This window comes from Aquarana catesbeiana, linkage group LG01, assembly GCF_042186555.1.
Source record: "Aquarana catesbeiana isolate 2022-GZ linkage group LG01, ASM4218655v1, whole genome shotgun sequence".
Taxonomy (NCBI): domain Eukaryota; kingdom Metazoa; phylum Chordata; class Amphibia; order Anura; family Ranidae; genus Aquarana; species Aquarana catesbeiana.
The window spans coordinates 133,145,496-133,165,978 of NC_133324.1; the positions used below are offsets into that span (position 1 = coordinate 133,145,496).

Below are 20,483 nucleotides of genomic sequence, written 5' to 3' on the forward strand. Positions count from 1 at the left end.
TTTCTTGTGCGCATGCTGTAGTGAGATAACATTAAACTAATGTGCAGGTCGGCTGCTAGATGGAGATGACCATCACTACTGTACATTACACAGACGTAGGTTGTACCAACATTTTTTTTACAATCTGATAACTGAAAGAAGATAAGAGGCCAATAAGTTGGCTCAATGACACCTGAATTCCTGCACTGCGGAAAGGCCACACAGCAAAGGTTCCACCCGGGAGCTGAGTGAACCAAGGCGGGGCACACAGAAGGAGCCCCCTCTGCAATGCCCCTTGTTAGAAAGAGATCACCACCAAAACCTAGGAAAAGCAGCAGCCAAGGTGATGGCTGCAAACACCCAAAAGTTTTACATCTGAAAAAGGAAAGATGTGAGCGTGTCCCATATGAAACCATGTTAAATGGGCTGTAGTGTGTAATATTCATTGTAATATTCATTCACGATCAAATCAATATTATTTTGATCCGTTGGTGCGGGGCCCTTAAACAGTATGGGGCCTATAGACTGATGTCTAGTCTGCCTTTGCTTTCTTTCATTTATCTCCCCTCCTCTGGGTACTCTACTGCGCATGCACCACACACAGCATTATGAGGAGGGCTGGCTGTCTCTGCCTGGCCTTTGCAGCCAACGCCCTAATGGCATGCTGTGGTGCATGTGTGCCAGTGGCGCCTGATGCTCACTATTTTTTGGGGGGGTGGTACAAACAACACTACCCACACCCCCGCGGGAGACACAGGCGGTGGCGATCACCCCCCACCCTTCCGCGACAAATAGTGGAGGTCACCCAAAGAGTGCCTTACCTTGTGGAGGCATGTAAGAGGCACAGCGGCAGGGAGAAGGAAGAGCCGGGCCGCACCGGTGAACACACAGATATTCTCCTTCTGGCCAATTGGAAACCAGAAGTGTGTCCTGTGACACGATTGGCCAGGGAGTCCGAAGACTCCCCGGCCAATAGGGGCTATCTGATTGGCCAGGAGGAGAATGAGGAAGAATAGCGAATATTCATTCGCTAGTGTCACACAACTGGGTGGGATTGGAGCGCAGTGCTCTGCGCCCCGAGGCCACCCTGTCTTGAAGTCTATTAGAGCCTCTGGCTCTAATCATGTGCATCAAAAAAATACACCCTCGTCATTGGAATCCATAGTCCAGCATCCCTGCATGTAGATCAGGGGGCCAGACCCATGGATGGGGGGGGGGCAACGCCCCTGATGGAGTGGCCACCACTGGGCTGGCTGCAAGACATCAAAAGAGAAAACCGGCCCCTTATGGTGCCAGAATAAGATGGGGCATGGAACTGGGAAGCAGCAATCCCTACAGAACATTGCTGGATTGCGGGGAATGTGGGTATGTTTTTGTGTGGAGGACCCAGCAGACAGAAGAGAGGGTAAAAAGGACAGGGGGGTTGTTTTATTACTTCCTTTTATTCCCTCATTTTTTTGTTAGCCCAAACCAAACATAGGAACATTATGGAAAGACGGTCCAGCCCAAAAGAAACATTTGATATTCTTACCAAACACATTGAAAGTTGCTCATCAACTATTGCTGACCTTTGGGTAAACTCAAACTGACTATTCTGTTTATACAGTTGGCAAAATTAGATTAATTGCCAGGAAATCGGATTGATACGTGTGATCACTAATAAAGTAATACTCAATAAAAACAAACACTGAATGGTACATTACTTTATTTGAGTAAATGCATCAGAGGATTTGAGACAAAAGGTATGCAGTATATTAAATAGACACACAATACAAAATGTTCTGAAAACAAAGTATTTACATACTGTATATTTACAGAAAACCTGTGCAAACATAAACCTTTCATATACACTAAATACAATGTAACAAACAGTCAGTAAAGACAGTTGGTGATGGGAAATAATGATGTGAATACCTGATGTATAAAACGTTCAGATTAACGGAATTACAATACATTGGAGGACATTTAAAAGGAGGGGAAAAAACGTTTCAATGCACCATAAATAATATGCAGTTTTAATAATGAATATTTTAAAGCAGTATTAAACCCAAAACCAAACATTTATTTTATTGTAGCTTACCAATTATTTTTTTTTCTTTTCCCTGTGCTCCTTCATCCAGAGTGGGGGCACCCTAATACACCCTTAATTACTGGCCAGATCACCAGGTGAAAACAGAACGGAAAAGACCTAAAAAAGAAAAATGAATGCAGCCACCACATCTAATGATTGGTAAGCTGCAATACATTACATTTTTGGTTTGGGGTTTATTACCACTTTAACTTCCAATGAAGTTTTTAGATTCAGTACCTTTTTTATACTGTACATTTCCTTGATTTTATTAAGAGTCACAACCTCTTATCTCAAAGCAGAAGAATGGAAGATAAATTACTTAACAACACTGGGGTTCAAAAGTCAGTCCAATCCTCATTATTCTAGATCAGAAAAAAAGGAAATGTTAGAATACCACTTTCCATGGACCTCCAAAATCTTTATTATTCTGGGATCCCACATAAGTTGTTTCACTTTAAGAACAGTTAAGAAGTAAGAAACTACCTTGCAAGCCCAAAAATACATTCATTGGAATCCCGGCTAGCAGGTTGCACAGCTAATTCTATTTATTTCCTGCCCTTATTTAGTGGTAACATACTAAGCAACATAAAGATAATTTCACATGAGTCACAGTTTACCAATGCCCTACTGTCCTCCAATGTCTTTCACAGACTCATGCCACTAACTTCTACCTACACCAGAGGGATTTAGGAGCAATGCAATTACCATAACAGTAGTAGGTTTTTGGATTGTGGGAGTAAAACCGATCACCTTGTGGAAACCCAAGCAAACATGGGGAGAACCTTCAAACTTCATACAAGGCATGTCAGGTTGAAAAAAAAAAAGTACTTTCCAGACCAGTACTTCCCAATTGTACTGCTCAGTGGCTGCTAACACTTGTTTAAGACCCCTTTCACACTTTACCGCTGTGTAAGCGCCACTTTTCGGCCACTAGCAGAGCGCTTTTAACCCCCTGTGATGTGGCGCTTCAGAAGCGCAGCCCATTCATTCTAATGGGCAGGGCGTTTTGGGAGCGATAAATACAGCGCTCCCAACCCACCCCAAAGATGCTGCTTGCAGGACTTTTCAGAATGTCTAGCAAGCGCACCGCCAGAGTGTGAAAAGTCACACTTGAATGAATGGGAGGGGGTTTTCAAGCGCTTAGCAGAGGCTATTTCCAGCGGTAAAGCGCCTGAAAACCACCCCAGTGTGAAAGGTGTCTTAGGGTTCTTTTCACTTAATCACTCCAGAGTTTATACACAGATATTGATGATTACTACACCTGCGCTGCCCCAATGGGAGCAGATACATTTATACACATACTTTATTAGTGGTCCATTAGAAGAGCATGCATGTGCTGCCTTGAGATTAAGGTGCTCTTCAGCTTCTTGTACCTACAAGGGTGGTCAGATGTGCATGCATGATTGACAGCTTTAAGGCATCAGAAATAAGAGGGTGGAGGAAATGAGTGGACCTGGTGGGTGATTTGTCACTGCTTAAAGGGTAACTCCACTTTTCTGGGGGGAAAAATAGCCAATAAAAAAAAATAAAATAATACAGCATATACAATTGTGACACAAGTCACAATATGGCTGTGTACAGAACACTCCCCAGGTATGTAGTTTCCTGCTTGTGTGATTGGCTCACTGATTTTCCCAGAAGTCTGCACCAAGTCAGATTTTAGGCATCCCCTGCAACAAAAATGTCATTTTTAGTGAGATACTCCCAATAGGAAATCAGGTCTAAAGGGATGCAGATAACTTGGAAACCATTCCCATTAGACTCACTCTGAACATGGACACAGACAAACGCACTGGGATTTCTTCAGAATAACAAAATGTAGGAATCTGCAACAAAGTTTGTCAAAATCATTGTAATGTAGATGTAATGTACATAGATCACCCAGAGGGCAATGTTTTTTTTCTCAACAAAAGTGGAGTTACTCTATGGTGGAGTGGAGGCAACAACAATTGTAGATTTTCTGACTTCACCATAGACAGCAGGTCAGTGGGGGCTACATCAAGCCACAAAATCCAGATTTGATGATCATCATCTAATATCTTTGGGTCCCTTAAAGTAGATGTACATGGCTCTCTGCTCTGACCCTGCCCTTCCTCTCCCCCACGCTCACTAGAGGGGTGGGAGCGGCCAGCTCAGGCTCTCAGAGGCTTGCTGAAAGCCAGAGCCAGGTGCCAGTCCAGGCATTTGGGCCAATCCTGACCATATATTCGCAATCCTTCCCAAGCCTGGACCGGCTCTGTGACATCAGCTGACAGCGAGCTTTAGCCCGCTGTCTGCTGTAAACACATCACAGGAGTGCAAAACAAACTACACTGATCCACAGTAGAAGTACAGACACACTAGCTTTGGCTGTACTTCTCCTTTAAGATAGGCATAGCTTCATCATTGAGCACATTACCTGGGAAGTAATGTTGTCTAGAAATCCCATTATGGTAGGGATAGCTTTATCATCGAGAAGGGGAATTGGGTAGTAAAGGGGTTGTAAACCCTCACGGTTTTTCACCTTAATGCATTGTATGCATTAAGGTGAAAAACCTTCTCTCATGCTGCAGCCCCCAGAGCCCCCCGTTTTACTTACCTGAACCCAGTCTTTTTCTCCCTGGGGACAAGCACACCAGCTCTAGCTGGTGTCTCATGTCCTGATTGGATAGATTGATAGTAGCGCAGCCATTGGCTCCCGTTTCTGTCAATCAAATCCAATGATGTGGGCACAGGGGACAGGGCCGAGTCCGGCATTCGTGTCTGTGGACGCAAATGCTGGACTCGGGAGCGTGCCCACAAGGTAACCCCCTCGGGAAAGCGCTTCTACTAGGGGGTTATCTGATGCGAGGAGGAGCCACGAGAGCCACCGGGGTATCCCAGAAGAGGATGTTCAGGGCCACTCTGTGCAAAACGAGCTGCACAGTTGAACTAAGAATGATATGTTTGTCATTTAAAAAAAAACGATCCTTTACAATCACTTTAATGTTCCATGTAAACCCCCATACGGTAAGGATAACTTTATCATTAAGCGCAGGAATTGGGGAAAAAATTTCCATTTGGAAGTAGGCTTATCTTCAATTCAGCATTCTTATCTTGCAGAGACCAGCTCTGAAGTGGATTCTAAAATCTACACAGAACATTGACACAATGCCATCCCAGAGAGGACAGAGTATGTGTGGGCTATAGATACATTTTGTACCTCATACTGTTTATAATACAGGAAATAATGATATAAACACCAAGCCACAACTACGTGAATAGAAGATAAATGAGTACAGCAGGATACAATACAATACGTGGTTTGTGGTTTTCATTTTTCATTAATAGTCATAACATATAGAAGAATTTGCATTAATTATTACTCGGTCACAGCTTCACATAGCTTACATTACAATGCCTCGCTAGATACATTTCACACAATAATATTTAGAAAAGGTGACAGTGAAACATGTAACTTTACTAAGAGACACTCATACTGTACACAACACATGATATATTTTCTGTATATTCATAGAGAAAAAGTCCTTCATGGAAAGTTTTGAAGAAAGAACATGAGGTTGATTAGGTAAACTTTGATTCATATACAGTCAGAGCAGTTATATAAACTCACTTTTCAGGGTAGCTGTGTTAAACATTATCTGAAAGGTGTCATATCTATTTGTAATTACTGAGAAGGGAAGGTTCAGATTTTCTACTGTTGTCAATATAAAAAAATTTGACTTGGGATGCAACGCTGGTAGGAGGGGCTCCCATATATTTTTATACTGGCTCCACAGAGATCAAATAATCAGGAGCCCATTTTACCAGTTCCCAATCACTGGTAGTTGACCATGAGATATCGGTGACAGGTCGGCCAAGGTTATGGGGCACCAACTGAGTGCGCTCCAGAAGATGTTAGTGACACATATACACTAAATTACCAAAAGTATTGGGACACCTGCCTTTACACACACATGAACTTTAATGGCATCCCAGTCTTAGTCTGTAGGGTTCAATATTGAGTTGGTCCACCCTTTGCAGCTATAACAGCTTAAACTCTTCTGGGAAGGCTGTCCACAAGGTTTAGGAGTGTGTCTATGGAAATGTTTGACCATTCTTGCAGAAGCGCATTTGTGAGGTCAGGCTCTGATGTTGGAGAGAAGGCCTGGCTTGCAGTCCCCGCTCTAATTCATCCCAAAAATGTTCTATCGGGTTGAGGTCAGTCACTGGTTCCAGTGAAGGGAACTCTTAAGGCGTCAGCATACAAAGACATTTTGGACAATTTCATGCTCCCAACTTTGTGGGAACAGTTTGGGGTTGGCCCTTCCTGTTCCAACATGACTGTGCACCAGTGCACAAACAAAGTCCATAAAAACATGGATGAGTGAGTTTGGGGTGGAGGAAGTTGACTGGCCTGCACCGAGTCCTGAACTCAACCCGATAGAACACCTTTGGAATTAATTAGAGTAGAGACTGCAAGCCAGGCCTTCTCTCCAACATCAGTGCCTGACCTCACAAATGTATTACTGTAAGAATGGTCAAACATTCCCATAGACACACTTCTAAACCTTGTGGACAGCCTTCCCAGAAGAGTTAAAGCTGTTAAAGCAGCAAAGGGTAGGCCAACTTAATATTGAACCCTATGGACTAACATTGGAATTACATTAAAGTTCATGTGCGTGTAAAGGCAGGCGCCCAATACTTTTGGTAATCTAGTGTATGTGGTGGCTGCGCATTAAGGCCCATCAGCTGTGCTATGCATAATGCTGTTGTAAAGGGTTTAAAGTACCTGATGACTTTAATATTGGACTTAATGGTTCCTGCATTCTACATCCACTCCAGTATACTAGCCCAATGTTTATATATAGTTGTGACAATTGGAAGGATGAAATGCAGATTTCGTGCTAAAGTGTATCTAAACATAGAAACAAACGTGTAATGCCCTGTACACACGGTCGGACTTTGTTCGGACATTCCGACAACAAAATCCTAGGATTTTTTCCGACGGATGTTGGCTCAAACTTGTCTTGCATACACACGGTCACACAAAGTTGTCAGAAAATCCGATCATTCTGAACGTGGTGACGTAAAACACGTACGTCGGGACTATAAACGGGGCAGTGGCCAATAGCTTTCATCCCTTTATTTATTCTGAGCATGCGTGGCATTTTGTCCATCGGATTTGTGTACACACGATCGGAATTTCCGACAACGGATTTTGTTGTCGGAAAATTTTATATCCTGCTCTCAAACTTTGTGTGTCGAAAAATCCGATGGAAAATGTGTGTTGGAGCCTACACACGGTCGGAATTTCCGACAACAAGGTCCTATCACACATTTTCCGTCTGAAAATCCGACCGTGTGTACGGGACATAATACATAGCAGCTTTCTATTCGTTTTTTTTTTTCATGCTATGGACTTTTTTTTTAGCAAGTACAGTCTTATTAGACATGTATTGTCTTGGTCACTTCTTGCCATCTCTCTTGTGCAAACTACTAGCCCTATCAAACCACCAGGTAATGGAGAAGAACAAAGGCAGGTATACAGTGGGGCAAAAACGTATTTAGTCAGCCACCAATTGTGCAAGTTCTCCCACTTAAAAAGATGAGAGAGGCCTGTAATTGTCATCATAGGTATACCTCAACTATGAGAGACAAAATGTGGAAACAAATCCAGACAATCACATTGTCTGATTTGGAAAGAATTTATTTGCAAATTATGGTGGAAAATAAGTATTTTGTCAATATCAAAAGTTCATCTCAACACTTTGTTATATACTGTATTTATACTTCAGTATATAAGCAAATATCACTCCTAATGGCAATTCAGTCCTATTTTTTTCTCCATCAGACACTATTCTGGTTTCCCCATTCTGCTTGATCCATTACCTTTTGGTACTATACTTCCCTACTAGCATAACTTTAAATAGTCTGTAAACTTTAAGGGGAACAATAGTCTTTAAAGCTTTGTAAACATGAGATAAATGTAAATAATTTGTTACTAAAAGAGTTTCTATGTTTATTTCATAATACATAGCATACAGTAGAGTAGTGCACATGTAGATGAGACCAGGCATCTTTGTTAACGGTTTGATACACTAAATAGCTCTTGGTAGCCAAACTAGGACAGGAAGCCAGTTGTCTTTGTCCACGCTTTTTAAATGAAAGTGATATGGTAGTGCCCTATTAATTCATATGGTGTGACTTTTACTGCACTTAAAATCACTTTAACACCATTTTGAAATGTATCAATGCTCGTTATACCATCCTTACAGAGCCCCTATTCGTTTAAAAAACAACATGTTAAATAAGTTCAGTTCCTAGACAGAAAATAAGACTCATTCAATATGTTTATTTCATGAAAGTAGTTCTTATAAAAGTGAGGTAAATATTAGGATGTGGCTGATAGCTTAGCAGTGCATCCATGCCCATATTCTCTTCTATCATCATTAGCTAGAAGACTCTTCTTACACATACACATAGTGGAATATGGAACCTCCCTAGGGTTGTTGTCCCTTGAAAGACTAGATGTTCAGAAATCTAGAAGCTCCTTTCTGAAATATCTTACACAGGTGTCCCCTAGGAGGCCCAAAGCTAAATCCAGAATACAATCTCCCATTACACATTCCATCTGGCCTGGGAACACAGTGGAATCCCAATGGGAAGTCCTTCATCTGTAGCCTAAGAAAGGTATGCTGGGTTAACCATCTCACCCTGTCACCCACAAACTAGGGTAAGGGGAATGACATATGATGATTGTAATAGGTAACTGTAAAATTACTCCTGCTTCAAAATTAACTACATCAGCCTTTCTCAGCCTTTTTAACACAGAGGAACCCTTGAAATAATTTTCTGGTCTCAGGGAACCTGTTTATAATGACTAATTCTGCAGCTTACAGTACATTAGCATGATGGTGAGAGGGAAAAATGCTCCTTACATTTGGTGTCATTGGGAAGAATACCCCCATTACAGATAGATAAAAAGATATTTGCTGTCGGTGGTTACTTATTGGAGAGGCAGAAACAGGTCATTGCTCTAGGAATCCCTAGCAATCTCTTTAGGAAACCTAAGGTGCCATGGAACCCTGGTTGAGAAAGGCTGATCTACACTGAAAGCACTTTCTTAACACAAACTCCAACTGGGTGGTTTTTAAATACATTTTTTAACCTGATCTTTTGTATTAAACTTATCTACACAGGTGTGTTGATCATGTGAACTGAAAACATCTGATCTATAAGGACCAGCCCAAGCAACACAGTCACATGAAATAAGTTATACTGTGCATAAAGGAAAGTGCAAGTCTACAACTGTTCAGCAAAACCAGGTAAGTAAAATTTATGTCAGAAGTTTTCGGTAGATGCTATTTTTTGCACTGCTGACGCCTGTCTCATTTTTGCCTGATGTGCTCATTAACTGACCACTGCTGCTTACAGGCTCAGCTAACTTCTTGCAGCACACCAAACTATACAAGTACTTTTGACATTGGGTGGAGCCATAGTAATATATAATCGGGTCCAGACAGCAGTTGATACTGCTAATGCAGGCACAAAGGATGTAGGCAAAATACAGAGACTGGTTGGCTCCATGACTGAAGTACAAATAATGTATTAGGAAGATGAGATTGCTGGGCCCAAAGCACATGATGAAAACACAGAGCACCACAATGGCCAAGACTAAGGCTCGGGTCTTCTTGCATGAGGTCCCAATGCTTTTACTGCTCAAGCTGCGAATGATGCCAATATAACAGATTGTTGTAATGATTAATGGTAATACAAAGAAGACTATGATGAAAGTGGTAAAATAGTACAGGTAAAAACCCCTGAGGTCCTTCAGGTCTTGTACATCATGGCAGGTGGTGATGCCAAATAAGGCAACATGTTTAGTCTGCTCACTTATTAAAAGAGGTGCACTGCTGGCAATGGATACAATCCAGATGAAGATACAGACTAGCCAGGCTCTACCCATCGTGCGCCAGGAAAGAGAATGCATTGGATAAACAACCGCTAGGAACCGATCCACACTGATACTTGTCATGAGTAGGATGGAGCAGTACATGTTAAAGTAAAATGCTGCAGTGACAAACTGACACATGGCAGGTCCAAAATGCCAATCATTTCCTGCAAATCGGTAAGCAATGTTGAAGGGAAGAACACTGACGAAGAGGACATCAGCCATGGCCAGGTTCAGCATATAGACAATGGCTGGCTTTCTGACCTTCATTTTAAACAAGAATATGATGACAGCCATGACATTGAGAGGAAGCGCCACAACGAATACCAAGGTGTACATCGATGGTACAAATCTGGTCAATAGTGGGCTAGTCAGATACAGATGAAACTGCTTTGTAATGTTTGTTACTTCCTTAACGTTACTGCGGGTGCGAGGCTGTGTGGGCTCCATTCCTGATTCTTCTCCAGATGCATCTATGGCCTCATCCGGAAAATCGTCAATGTTATCTATTGCATCTTCTGGAAAGCCTTCATCAACATATTCATCAACAGACTCTCCAGGATTGTAAAAAGTTCGTGGATTGCCACTGTTATTACCTGAAATGAATTAAGGATAAGTTAATAAGAATTGAAAAGAATGGGGGTCCATTCCAATCATAGAAGAATATTACATTAAAAAAAATATAATAATAATAATTATCTACAGTGTGAGTATAGTCACTTTTTTTTTTTAGTTGTAGTAGAGGTAGGAAGGACCAAAACCCCTGTCAGTTTATTTTTTGCTATTTGTGTCTCACTTGGGGAAATTTGCCTTTCTTTCCTGTCCTGGAGAAGCAACAGGAATGAGAGAAAATCTCACCAAGTGGTTTGGGCCCCTTTCCACACGGGGTGGGCTCCGCTGGAGTTGGGGAGGGGGGGATCTGTCCGCTGATCCTGGCTGAACAGGCAGAAGGCTGGTCCATGTCCACTCACGCAGAGCGGACACAGACACAGCCCGCTGTCCTCTATGGGTGGTTGGATGTAAACGGACTTGCCAGATCAATGGGGAACTGACCCCCATTAGTCTGTTTTTAGCGGACAGGATCAGATGTCGGTGGATGTCAGCGGACACATGTCCATTGACACCTGCTGCACCATAGAGGGCAACGGATGGTCCAATAGGGTCTGCCTGAAAAACTGACAGTTGGAACCTATCGGTGGGCCGTGTGAAAAGGGCCCTAAGACACTTGTCATAAGACTAAAAAGTTCACCAGTGTTCCACTGACAACTCTAATATTTTGGATTTCCCCTCACTTTCCATCTTGACAGAGGTCACTAGGACAATAATAGTAAAAAGGACTAATAGAGGTGAGTCTCCCTAATGAGGGCACAGACAGCAATAAAAAATTCGACAGGTGTTCCAATCCCTCTCCACTCTATCCAAGAAAGAACTTTTACTTTAAAGCGGAACTTTACCAAATAGGGGAAGTTCCGCTTGCTTGCATCCTCCCCCCCCCCCCCCTTCTCTCTAACAATTGCCCAGTTATTGGGGGGGGGGGGTTCCTGGTTTTGACAGGTATCCACTCCCACTTCATCAGGATTGCTGTGGCAATCTGAGCAGAAGTTGCCGCCTCTTCCCGTGTAGCCTTCTGGGACACATCACAGGTCCCAGAAGACTGCAAGACCATTCACAGAGTGCAGCACTGTTGGTGCATGCGCATTGTGAAGCCGGCTGTGAAGCCGCAAGGCTGGGAGACTGGAGCTCTTAAGGCCTCCTCCCCGGCTCCTGTTTGTGAAATTGAGCTTTTGGGGAGGAGGGGGTACCCTATTTTGACAGGTACCTGGTCCCACTTCAGAAGTTCTCCTTCCCTCTTCCCTCCTGAAGTCTTCTGGGACACATAACAGGTCGCAGAAGACTTGGGAACCAGTCACAGAGTGCAGCGCCGCTCGCGCACACGCAGTGGACACCCGGCTGTGAAGCCGCAAGCTGTCAAAGCCGGGTGTCCACAGTAAAGATGCCGGCTCCGGCAAGGGAGTACACAGGGAGAACACGACTGGGGTGAGAACACCGCTGGATCATGGGACAGGCGAGTGTCTGTTTATTAAAAGTCAGCAGTTACAGTTTTTGACTGGAGCTCCTCTTTCAGAAAGCTTTGCTTTATCTGTAAAATTCAGATATCATACAATCCATCTACTGTAGAGAACTTGTGCAGCCTGATAGGAAGCAGTTAAACGAATAAAGGAAGTAATGAAAATAAATTCACTTTCAAAATACAATTTGATTACTGTACATACCATGCAAGGAATGTGTGGACTGTTGAACCTTTACTTGACTGACAAACAGTACTTCCTGTATATCCTACGGGGCTTACAACTGTTCTTTCCATACATTTAACACTTTTCAATGTAAATACATGAGTGTCTGCCAGGTCTTCAAATAGACCAACATACGGAATCCCACGTCATTCGATTTACAAAAATGACCTGCAGGGCCCCGCAAAATGAAATCTGAACTCTAGACAGCTAAGTACACAGATGGAATACATATTTTCCTACAATATTGGACAACCTAATTGTCTGCCATGAACTACATCTAAAAGGCATGCAGACATGACAACTTTCCTCATTAGAACACAGAGTGCAGCAGGGGATTATAATGAACCAGACCCTCCCATTTGGCACTCATCATTGTGGGGCTTTTTGTTCTGGGCCACATATGAAAGCCAGAATCATTGACTTCAGTGAAAAGCATTAGGGATACGGAGGATCCCTGGGCAAACACCACAATACAGTAGAATCATTTTTTTAATTGCATTGAGACACTGAGAGTTCCATCTAGCAGCTGTTCTACAAATCTCTATATATAATACAATACCACAAATATGGAATACCAAGCTGGTAAAAATGTGAAAGCTATATAAAAATGTACTACATGTCAAAATAAAAAGTAAACCTTGTAAAAAAGCTTACAACATGGACTATTTAAAGCTACATGATACTCTCCCTTTAGCCTGTCCTCCACGCAAAGCCGCTTGCAGATGTGCATGCATCCACCTTGGAGCTGTGTGCGAGCTGTCCATTGAAGTGGATTAACAAAAGCAGCGCTCACACGAGCAAAATTGCATGTCAAATTTTGACATGCGGGCAGAAGCGGGAGCCTTTGCCTTTGGACCAGTGCACTCCGTGTTGCCCACATGTCCAATTTTGACATGCAGTTGTGTCTATGCCGGTGCTGTGCGTGCATTGACTTCTAAGGGCAGCCTATATATATTATATTATTATTATTATACAGGTTTTATATAGAGCCAACAGGTTGAGCAGTGCTTAACAAAATAAAGGCAGACATTACAGTTACATTACAATTTGGTACAAGAGGAATCAGAGTGCTCTGCTCATTAGAGCTTACAATAAAAAGGAAGGGTCGATTGATACAAAAGGTAATAGCTGTGGGGAATGAGCTGATGGAGGAAGTAAAACAGTGTTAGTTAGAAGCAGGATAGGCTTCTTTGAAGAGAAGGGTTTTCAGGGATTGTCTAAAGATGGATAGATTAGGGGATAGTCGGACAGATTGGGGTAGGGAGTTCCAAAGGATGGGAGAAGCTCTGGAGAAATCCTGGAGGCGAGCATGTGAGGAGGTGACAAGGGAGCTAGAGAGCAGGAGGTCTTGGGAGGACCGAAGAGAGCGGCTTGGTTGGTATTTTGGGACTAGGTTAGTGATGTAGCTGGGGGCAGAGTTATGAATGGCTTTGTAAATTATTGTTAGTACTTTGAATTTTATTCGTTGGGTGAGTGGAAGCCAGTGGAGGGATTGGCAGAGAGGGGTGGAGGACACTGAATGGTTGGTAAGGTGGATGAGTCTTGCAGCGGCGTTCATTATGGACTGAAGGGGGATAGTCTATGTAAAGGTAATCCAATGAGGAGGGAGTTGCAGTAGTCAAGAGATAACCAGGGAGTGAATTAGAAGCTTGGTGGTGTCATTAGTTAAAAAGGCGCGTATTCTGGAAATGTTGCGGAGGCTAAGGCGGCATGAATTGGACAGGGATTGTATGTGGGCCTGAAAGGACAGTTCAGAGTCTAAGGCAGTGGTTCTCAACTCCTGTCCCCAGGACCCACTAACAGGCCAGATTTTAAGTATTACCTTGGGGAGATGCAGACTAGAATACTGCAATCACTGAGCAGAAAATTATATCACCTGTGATGTATTTCAGTTATCTTGCAAACCTGGCCTGTGAGTGGGTCCTGAGGACAGGAGTTGAGAACCACTGGTCTAAGTTTATCCCTAGCACCCTGGCATGTGGGGACGGACTGATAGGTGTGCCATTGATCTTGACAGAGAAGTCAGGGGAAGGGGCACGTGGGGGGAAGAAATATTAAAAGCTCAGTTTTAGATAGATTCAGTTTGAGGAAGTGATTTGACATCCAGGCTGATATGTCTGTTAGTAAATCAGTGATGCATGAGGAGACTGATGGAGTGAGCTGAGGGGCAGAGAGATAGATTTGGGTGTCATCAGCATATAAATGGTAGTGGAAGCCATGGGAGACTATCAGCTGACCCAGGGAGGATGTGTAGATCGAGAATAGTAGAGGTCCAAGAACAGAACCTTGGGGGTCCCCAACTGTAAGAGGAGTTGGAGAGGAGGAAGTGGAGTTGTAAGTGACACTGAAGGTGCGATAAGATAGGTAAGCTTCGAACCAACTGAGAGTGCAGCCATGGAGACCAAGCAAATTGAGTTTTTTGAGCAGGAGGGGGTGGTCAACTGTATCAAAGGCAGCGGAAAGGTCCAAGAGTAAGAGTACGGAATAATGACCGTTGGTTTTGGCTATTAGTAAGTCATTTGTGAGTTTTAGGAGGGCAGTTTCTGTGGAGTCCTGTGGGCGAAATCCAGACTGAAGGGGATCAAGAAGGTTATTCTCAATGAGGTGGTCGCTCAGTCGGTTGTAGACTAAACGTTTGGAGGCAAAAGGGAGTAAAGAGATGGGTCTTAGGTTGTTAAGATTGGTGGGGTCTAGTGAGGCCTTTTTTGGTATGGGAGTGACTAGTGCATGTTTTAGAGGGTTGGGGAAGATGCCAGTAGAGAGTGAGAGGTTGAAGATATGAGTTAAAGAGTGTAGGATAGAGTCAGATGGTGACAGTAATATATGAGAAGGAACAGGGTCCAGGGGGCTGGAGGTTAGGTGGGCGTTAGAAAAAAGTTTAGTGACTTCCTCTATAGTAGCTGGGTTAAAAGAGGGAAGTATTGATTGTGCAGGACGACAAGGAGTGTAAAGTGAGGGAGATATCTGTAGAGCGGATATCTCGAGACAAATTATCTCAATCTTATTTTTTAAGTGATTAGCAATCTTCTGGGCAGTGAGTAAGTTAGTGGGTGGAGGTAATGGAGGATGAAGTAGAGTGGTAAAGGTAGAAAAGACGTTTCAAACGTTTTTTGAGGCTTCTGGTATTGTCTGTCTGCCAGGGTTGTAGCGGTCAGGGCCTGATTCTGTGTGTAGTGAGGTGGGCGAAAGTATCCAGGGTGGATGACAATGAACTGTTGTAGACAGAAGTGGCCAAGTTGGGGCAGGATAAGGATGAGATTTTGTCGTAGAGACAATCTGTAGCAGAAAAAAGAAGAGAAGGGTTAAGATGGCGAAGGTTTCTACGGGTAATAGTTTGGTAGTTGGAAGGTAAGGAGGAGGAAGACAAGGACAGAGTGAAACTAATAAGGTGGTGATCAGAGAGAGGAAAAGGAATATTGGAGAGGTTGTGCGGAGTGCAGGTAGGGGAATATGAGGTCAAGGCAGTTGCCAACAGAGAGAGTAGAAGCGTGTCCATTGTTTTAGGTCAAAAGAGGAGGTTAAATAGTACTTGTTGCTTAATTGCTTATCTGAATGAGCCCTTAGGTGAATGCCACGCTCTCTGGTTACCTCCTAGGCACCAATTAGCTGACACAGTTACCGGTGGCTAACAAAAAACTAATTACAGCCAATCATGGAGGTCACATGATTATAAACCCTGCCCCCGGCATATGAAACCTCTTAAAGGGCCGGGAGGCCCCAACGCAAAGGGGTTAAAAGCATTGCTTGATTTTTCGGAACCAGAACACTGGGCAATATTGATTCGGCCTGTGCCTCATTCCCCCCCCCCCCCCTTTGCCTGCTCTGTTCTCAGGGGCTGGCCATAGTGTCAGTGAGAGAGAAAGAGTCCAAAAGCAAACAGCTGCTGCTGTGTACTCTTAAACTCATGATGCTTTGAGACACCACTGTCAAATGTGAACCCTGTAATAAAGTGTATGTAAACTCAATCACTAAAACCTCTTCTTATATGCTTTAAAGCGGTTGGTATAGGTAAGCCTATAATAAGGCTTACCCACAGGTACAGTAGTGCGCCGATATCACCCTCCGTGCGTTTCTTCACTAGCGAGTGCCATGCTTGGCGGCTCCTGCGTGCATGCGTGGGAGTGTTGTCACACGACTCCAGCCAGTCACAGAGCCTGAGTCCGTGGCCCCGGAAGGAAGAGGAGCGAAGATGGATGTGGCCTCCAGCGGGGACATTGCGGGCTTCGTTTGAAGGTAAGTGGCACATAATGTGCTAGTATACGATGCATACTAGCACATTATGCTTTTACTTTGCAGGGAGCTAAAAAGGAAGTAAAACCCATCAGAGTTTACTTCCTCTTTAACATATTAATATAATTTTAAAAGCCATTCTTAATAGTTTTAAGTTGCAGCTGTCATTAAAATTACTGTCTGTAATAGGGTGACAATGCTGTGTACCTGAAAGATGGTGACAACATGCGTCTGAATTCAAAATATAGCAGCTTTTTTTCATTATACACAGTGATTTAGCAGGCTAAGTGCATTCAGTTAAGAGTTTACATTGACTGTTGCCCAGTTATAGATTTCTCTTTGTGGAATAAATACCGTACTTGTTCCCTCTGCTCATGTCCTCACAGTCCAGTACATAAAATGATTTACTGTTTGATAAGATCTATTCAAGTGAATGTGATTACATAGGAAAATATTAGAATCGTGCCACATACACAGCACACCTTTGTTTGTCCTGTACAATGTTCAGTCTGGCATTGTAAATGTTGCTATCAGGATGATGTGGCTCCCTGCTACCAGATATTATGTGACAGTAAGGGCAGTTCACGTCAGGATCACACAGGAATGTGTGCCACGTCCCTGTGCGATTCCTCTGAATTCCCGTGTAGTGTGATTCATTTGAATAGGCTGAAATTGCACTGGAACACGGAAAAAAGTAGGACATGCACTACTTTTAAAAAATGTGCCACACCAAACCGCAGGGTAGTGTGTTAACATGTGATTTGGTACCTGCAAAACGCACTGTGTTTGAAATCTGCGTTGGGGTGCTTTTTTTTTTTGTCCCATTGAGATTTCCCTTCACTTCCTGTCCCATAGCTGCAACAGCAAGTGATGGGAAATCCCTGGTAGTCACCAGGGCAACCAGAACTAGCATTCCCATTGGATTTTTTTCCCCCCTCTATTCCTTTTCTGGTGAACACTCAAAATTTGGGATTCACTTTCACTCTGGGTGATAATGGTCGCCAGTGACCAGAACGGTGAATCTCTGCATTCACACCTGGGCTCTTCCTCAATGCGTGACAAAACAAAAAAAAAAAAAACTCCATGCGTTTTACCATGTACTTCATGGCCCCCCTAGGACGGGTAGCAGATGCACACTTTGCCACGTGTTTGTCACACAACAAAATACTCTAAAACGCGCACTGAAAAAAAAACCCAACGCTTCACCACCAAAAATGTTCTGGAGCTACTTTGGGGCATTTGTCAGGCGTAGGGCAGCCCATTCAAGTAAATAGGCTGCCCTAGGTGTATGGTTGCCACCTCATCCCTTTAAAACCGAACACATATTAATTATACAGGTTCTGTGGCTGATTAAGGTGGTAATTAAACTCACTTGGTGCCTTATCTGCATTTAATTAGCCTCAGACACACCATATCTTCGATCACGGTAAAGAGCCTATGACGTAGGCACTTTACCATGTGATCAGCTGTGTCCAATCACAGCTTATCACATTGTAAATAGGAACTGCCGGTTATTGGCTTTCCTTTCCTCAGGCTGACAGCGCATGAGAAGAGGAGAGCCGATAAGCTGCTTTCCTCAGTGGGGACATCTGCACTGATAATCAGGGTAATAATTATCAGTGCAGGCCCATCAGTGATGCCAGTCAGTGGCCATCAGTGCCGCATATCAGTGCCAACTCATCAGTGCAGCCTACCAGTGCCCGTCAGTGCAGCCTCATCAGCGCACATCAGTGAAGGAGAAAAATCACTTATTTACAAAATAAAAAAGTTTTTATTAGTTTAACCACTTGCCGACCGCTGCACGCGGTTGTACGTCCCTACTTTGGGGACGGATATCGTTATGGCAGCAGTTAGCTGCCATAACCCCGGTATCCCCGTGTTCGGCCGGCGGTCGGCTACAAGATAAAAGTGGTCTCTGCAGCAGATTCGCCGCAAGTTCACTTTTATAGGTGGCACCGCGATCCGGTGCCCACTGCCGCTCACCGGAGCCAGCGGCAGTGGCGGAGGCGATCGCGTCTGTCCCCTTGCTGGGTATGGAGATGAGTGAGGGGAAGATGGCCCCCACCCGTCTCCATACCATAGCAGGGCGGAAGCGACGTCAAAACGTCACTTCCGCCCATACGTCTTAAAGGCACATTTTTCTGTTGTCATTTTTTCAAATGACAATTTTTTTTTTTTTTATCGCATTTAAGTCCAAATATGAGATCTGCGGACTTTTTTATATTATATTATATTTCACAATATAAAAAAAAAAAATTGGGCTAACTTTACTGTTGTCTTATTTTTTTATTCAAAAAGTGATTTTTTTCCAAAAAAAGCGAGCTTGTAAGACCGCTGCACAAATACGGTGTGAAAAAAAGTATTGCAATGACCGCCATTTTATTCTCTAGGGTGTTAGAACAAAAACAATATATAATGTTTGGGGGTTTTAAGTAATTTTCTAGTAAAAAAAAAAACTGTTTTAAACATGTAAACACCAAAATCTCAAAACGTGGCTGGTCCTTAAGTGGTTAATTGTTGGTCTTTTTTTGTTTGTTTAGCAAAAAAATACAAACCCAGTGGTGATTAAATACCACCAAAAGAAAGCAAGCTCTGTCTCAAAAAAATGATAAAAATGTTGTTTGGGTACAGCGTTGCATTACTGCACAATTCTCATTCAAAGTGCGACATCGCTGAAAGCTGAAAATTGGCCTGGGCAGGAAGGGGGTAAAAGTGCCCAGTAGTGAAGTGGTTAAAGACCTGCCATAGCATTTACCAAAAAGTCCTTCCTGCTCCAAGTCATTACATTGTAGGAACCATCTTTTCCCAGAGACATTTGACATTTTCCCTGATGCTCCATACTTTTTTAACACCTTGGTACATCAAGCAAAGTGACAAATTGTCATGTACCCTGACCCGGGGGCACCAGAGACTGTGCATCCCCCCTGCTGAAAGGAGCTATTTATGAAACTGAACACACGAGGATTGATTTATGGAAACTGCCGCAAGACTGGATCTGACACCCCTCTGGGGTCTGAGTTCCAATCTCACCAACAATCTGCATGGAGTTTGTATGCTTTCCCTGTTTTTTTTCTCCCACAACTCAGAACATTTGGTCAAAAGCATGAGGGAAGGCTTTTATTGTCAGGGGTCTGAAAATTAATTAAACTGATAGTGTCCCATAAAATGTCTGTCCCTAATTAGACCTCTAACAATAAAAGCCTGTTTTCCTCAAATATTTGTCCACAGGGAAGGACAGTTCAAAAGGTGATGCTAATCGTATTTCATTGCTTCTATGGACATTGCTATAGGGCTGTCATCTGAGGGCATTTACCACTAAAGTCATTTTGGGGACATTCATTCGATTTTCTTATCATTAATGGGGTTGAATCAACATTAAATTTCAACTCCGGCGAAGGGAAAAGGCTGGCCTGTGTAGTCTGACCCAATAGAAGAGCTACTGTACCTCAAATTTCTGAAAAAAAAATCAATGCTGATAGAAAGGTGTCAGAACACACAGTGAATGGCGATTTGTTGCAAACGGGGCTGCATAGCCACAGATTGGTCAGGGTGCCCATGGCAACCTGCGTCCATGACCAAAAGCACCTACAATGGGCAGGTGAGCATTAGAACTGGACCACAGAGAAATAGAAGAAGGTGGGCTGGTCTGAGGAATTCAGGAATGGTTTGAGGAATATAATAATGAATTTAAGGTGTTGACCTGGCCTTCAAAATCTACAGATCTCAACCCAATCGAGCATCTGTGGCATGTGCTGGATAAACAAGTCTGATCCACACTCCGCAACTTACAGGACTTAAAGGATGGGCTACCGACAGCTTGGTGCCAGATACCATAGCATACCTTCAGAAGTCCAATGGAGTCCATACCTCAACAGGTTATCGTGGGTGATCATAATGTTATGGCTGATCGGTGTACACGTGATGATAGGTCCACTTTAACTACCAAAACTGCAAAAAAAAAAAAAAAACTTCTAAACTCATCTAAGCCCTAAATTAC

The 20,483-nt window shown here is 43.3% G+C and overlaps 1 protein-coding gene across 1 annotated transcript in view; it reads right to left on the reverse strand.

Moving 5' to 3' along the window:
* Window positions 1–1,667: 1,667 nt before the first annotated feature.
* Window positions 1,668–20,483, reverse strand: part of LOC141134461 (proteinase-activated receptor 1-like) — a 28,746-nt gene continuing 9,930 nt past the window's right edge. Inside the window, exon 2 of the mRNA XM_073623994.1 lies at window positions 1,668–10,558. Within this exon, the coding sequence (XP_073480095.1) occupies window positions 9,348–10,558 (1,211 nt within the window). The 3' untranslated portion in view covers window positions 1,668–9,347. The remainder of the gene's footprint in view (window positions 10,559–20,483) is intronic.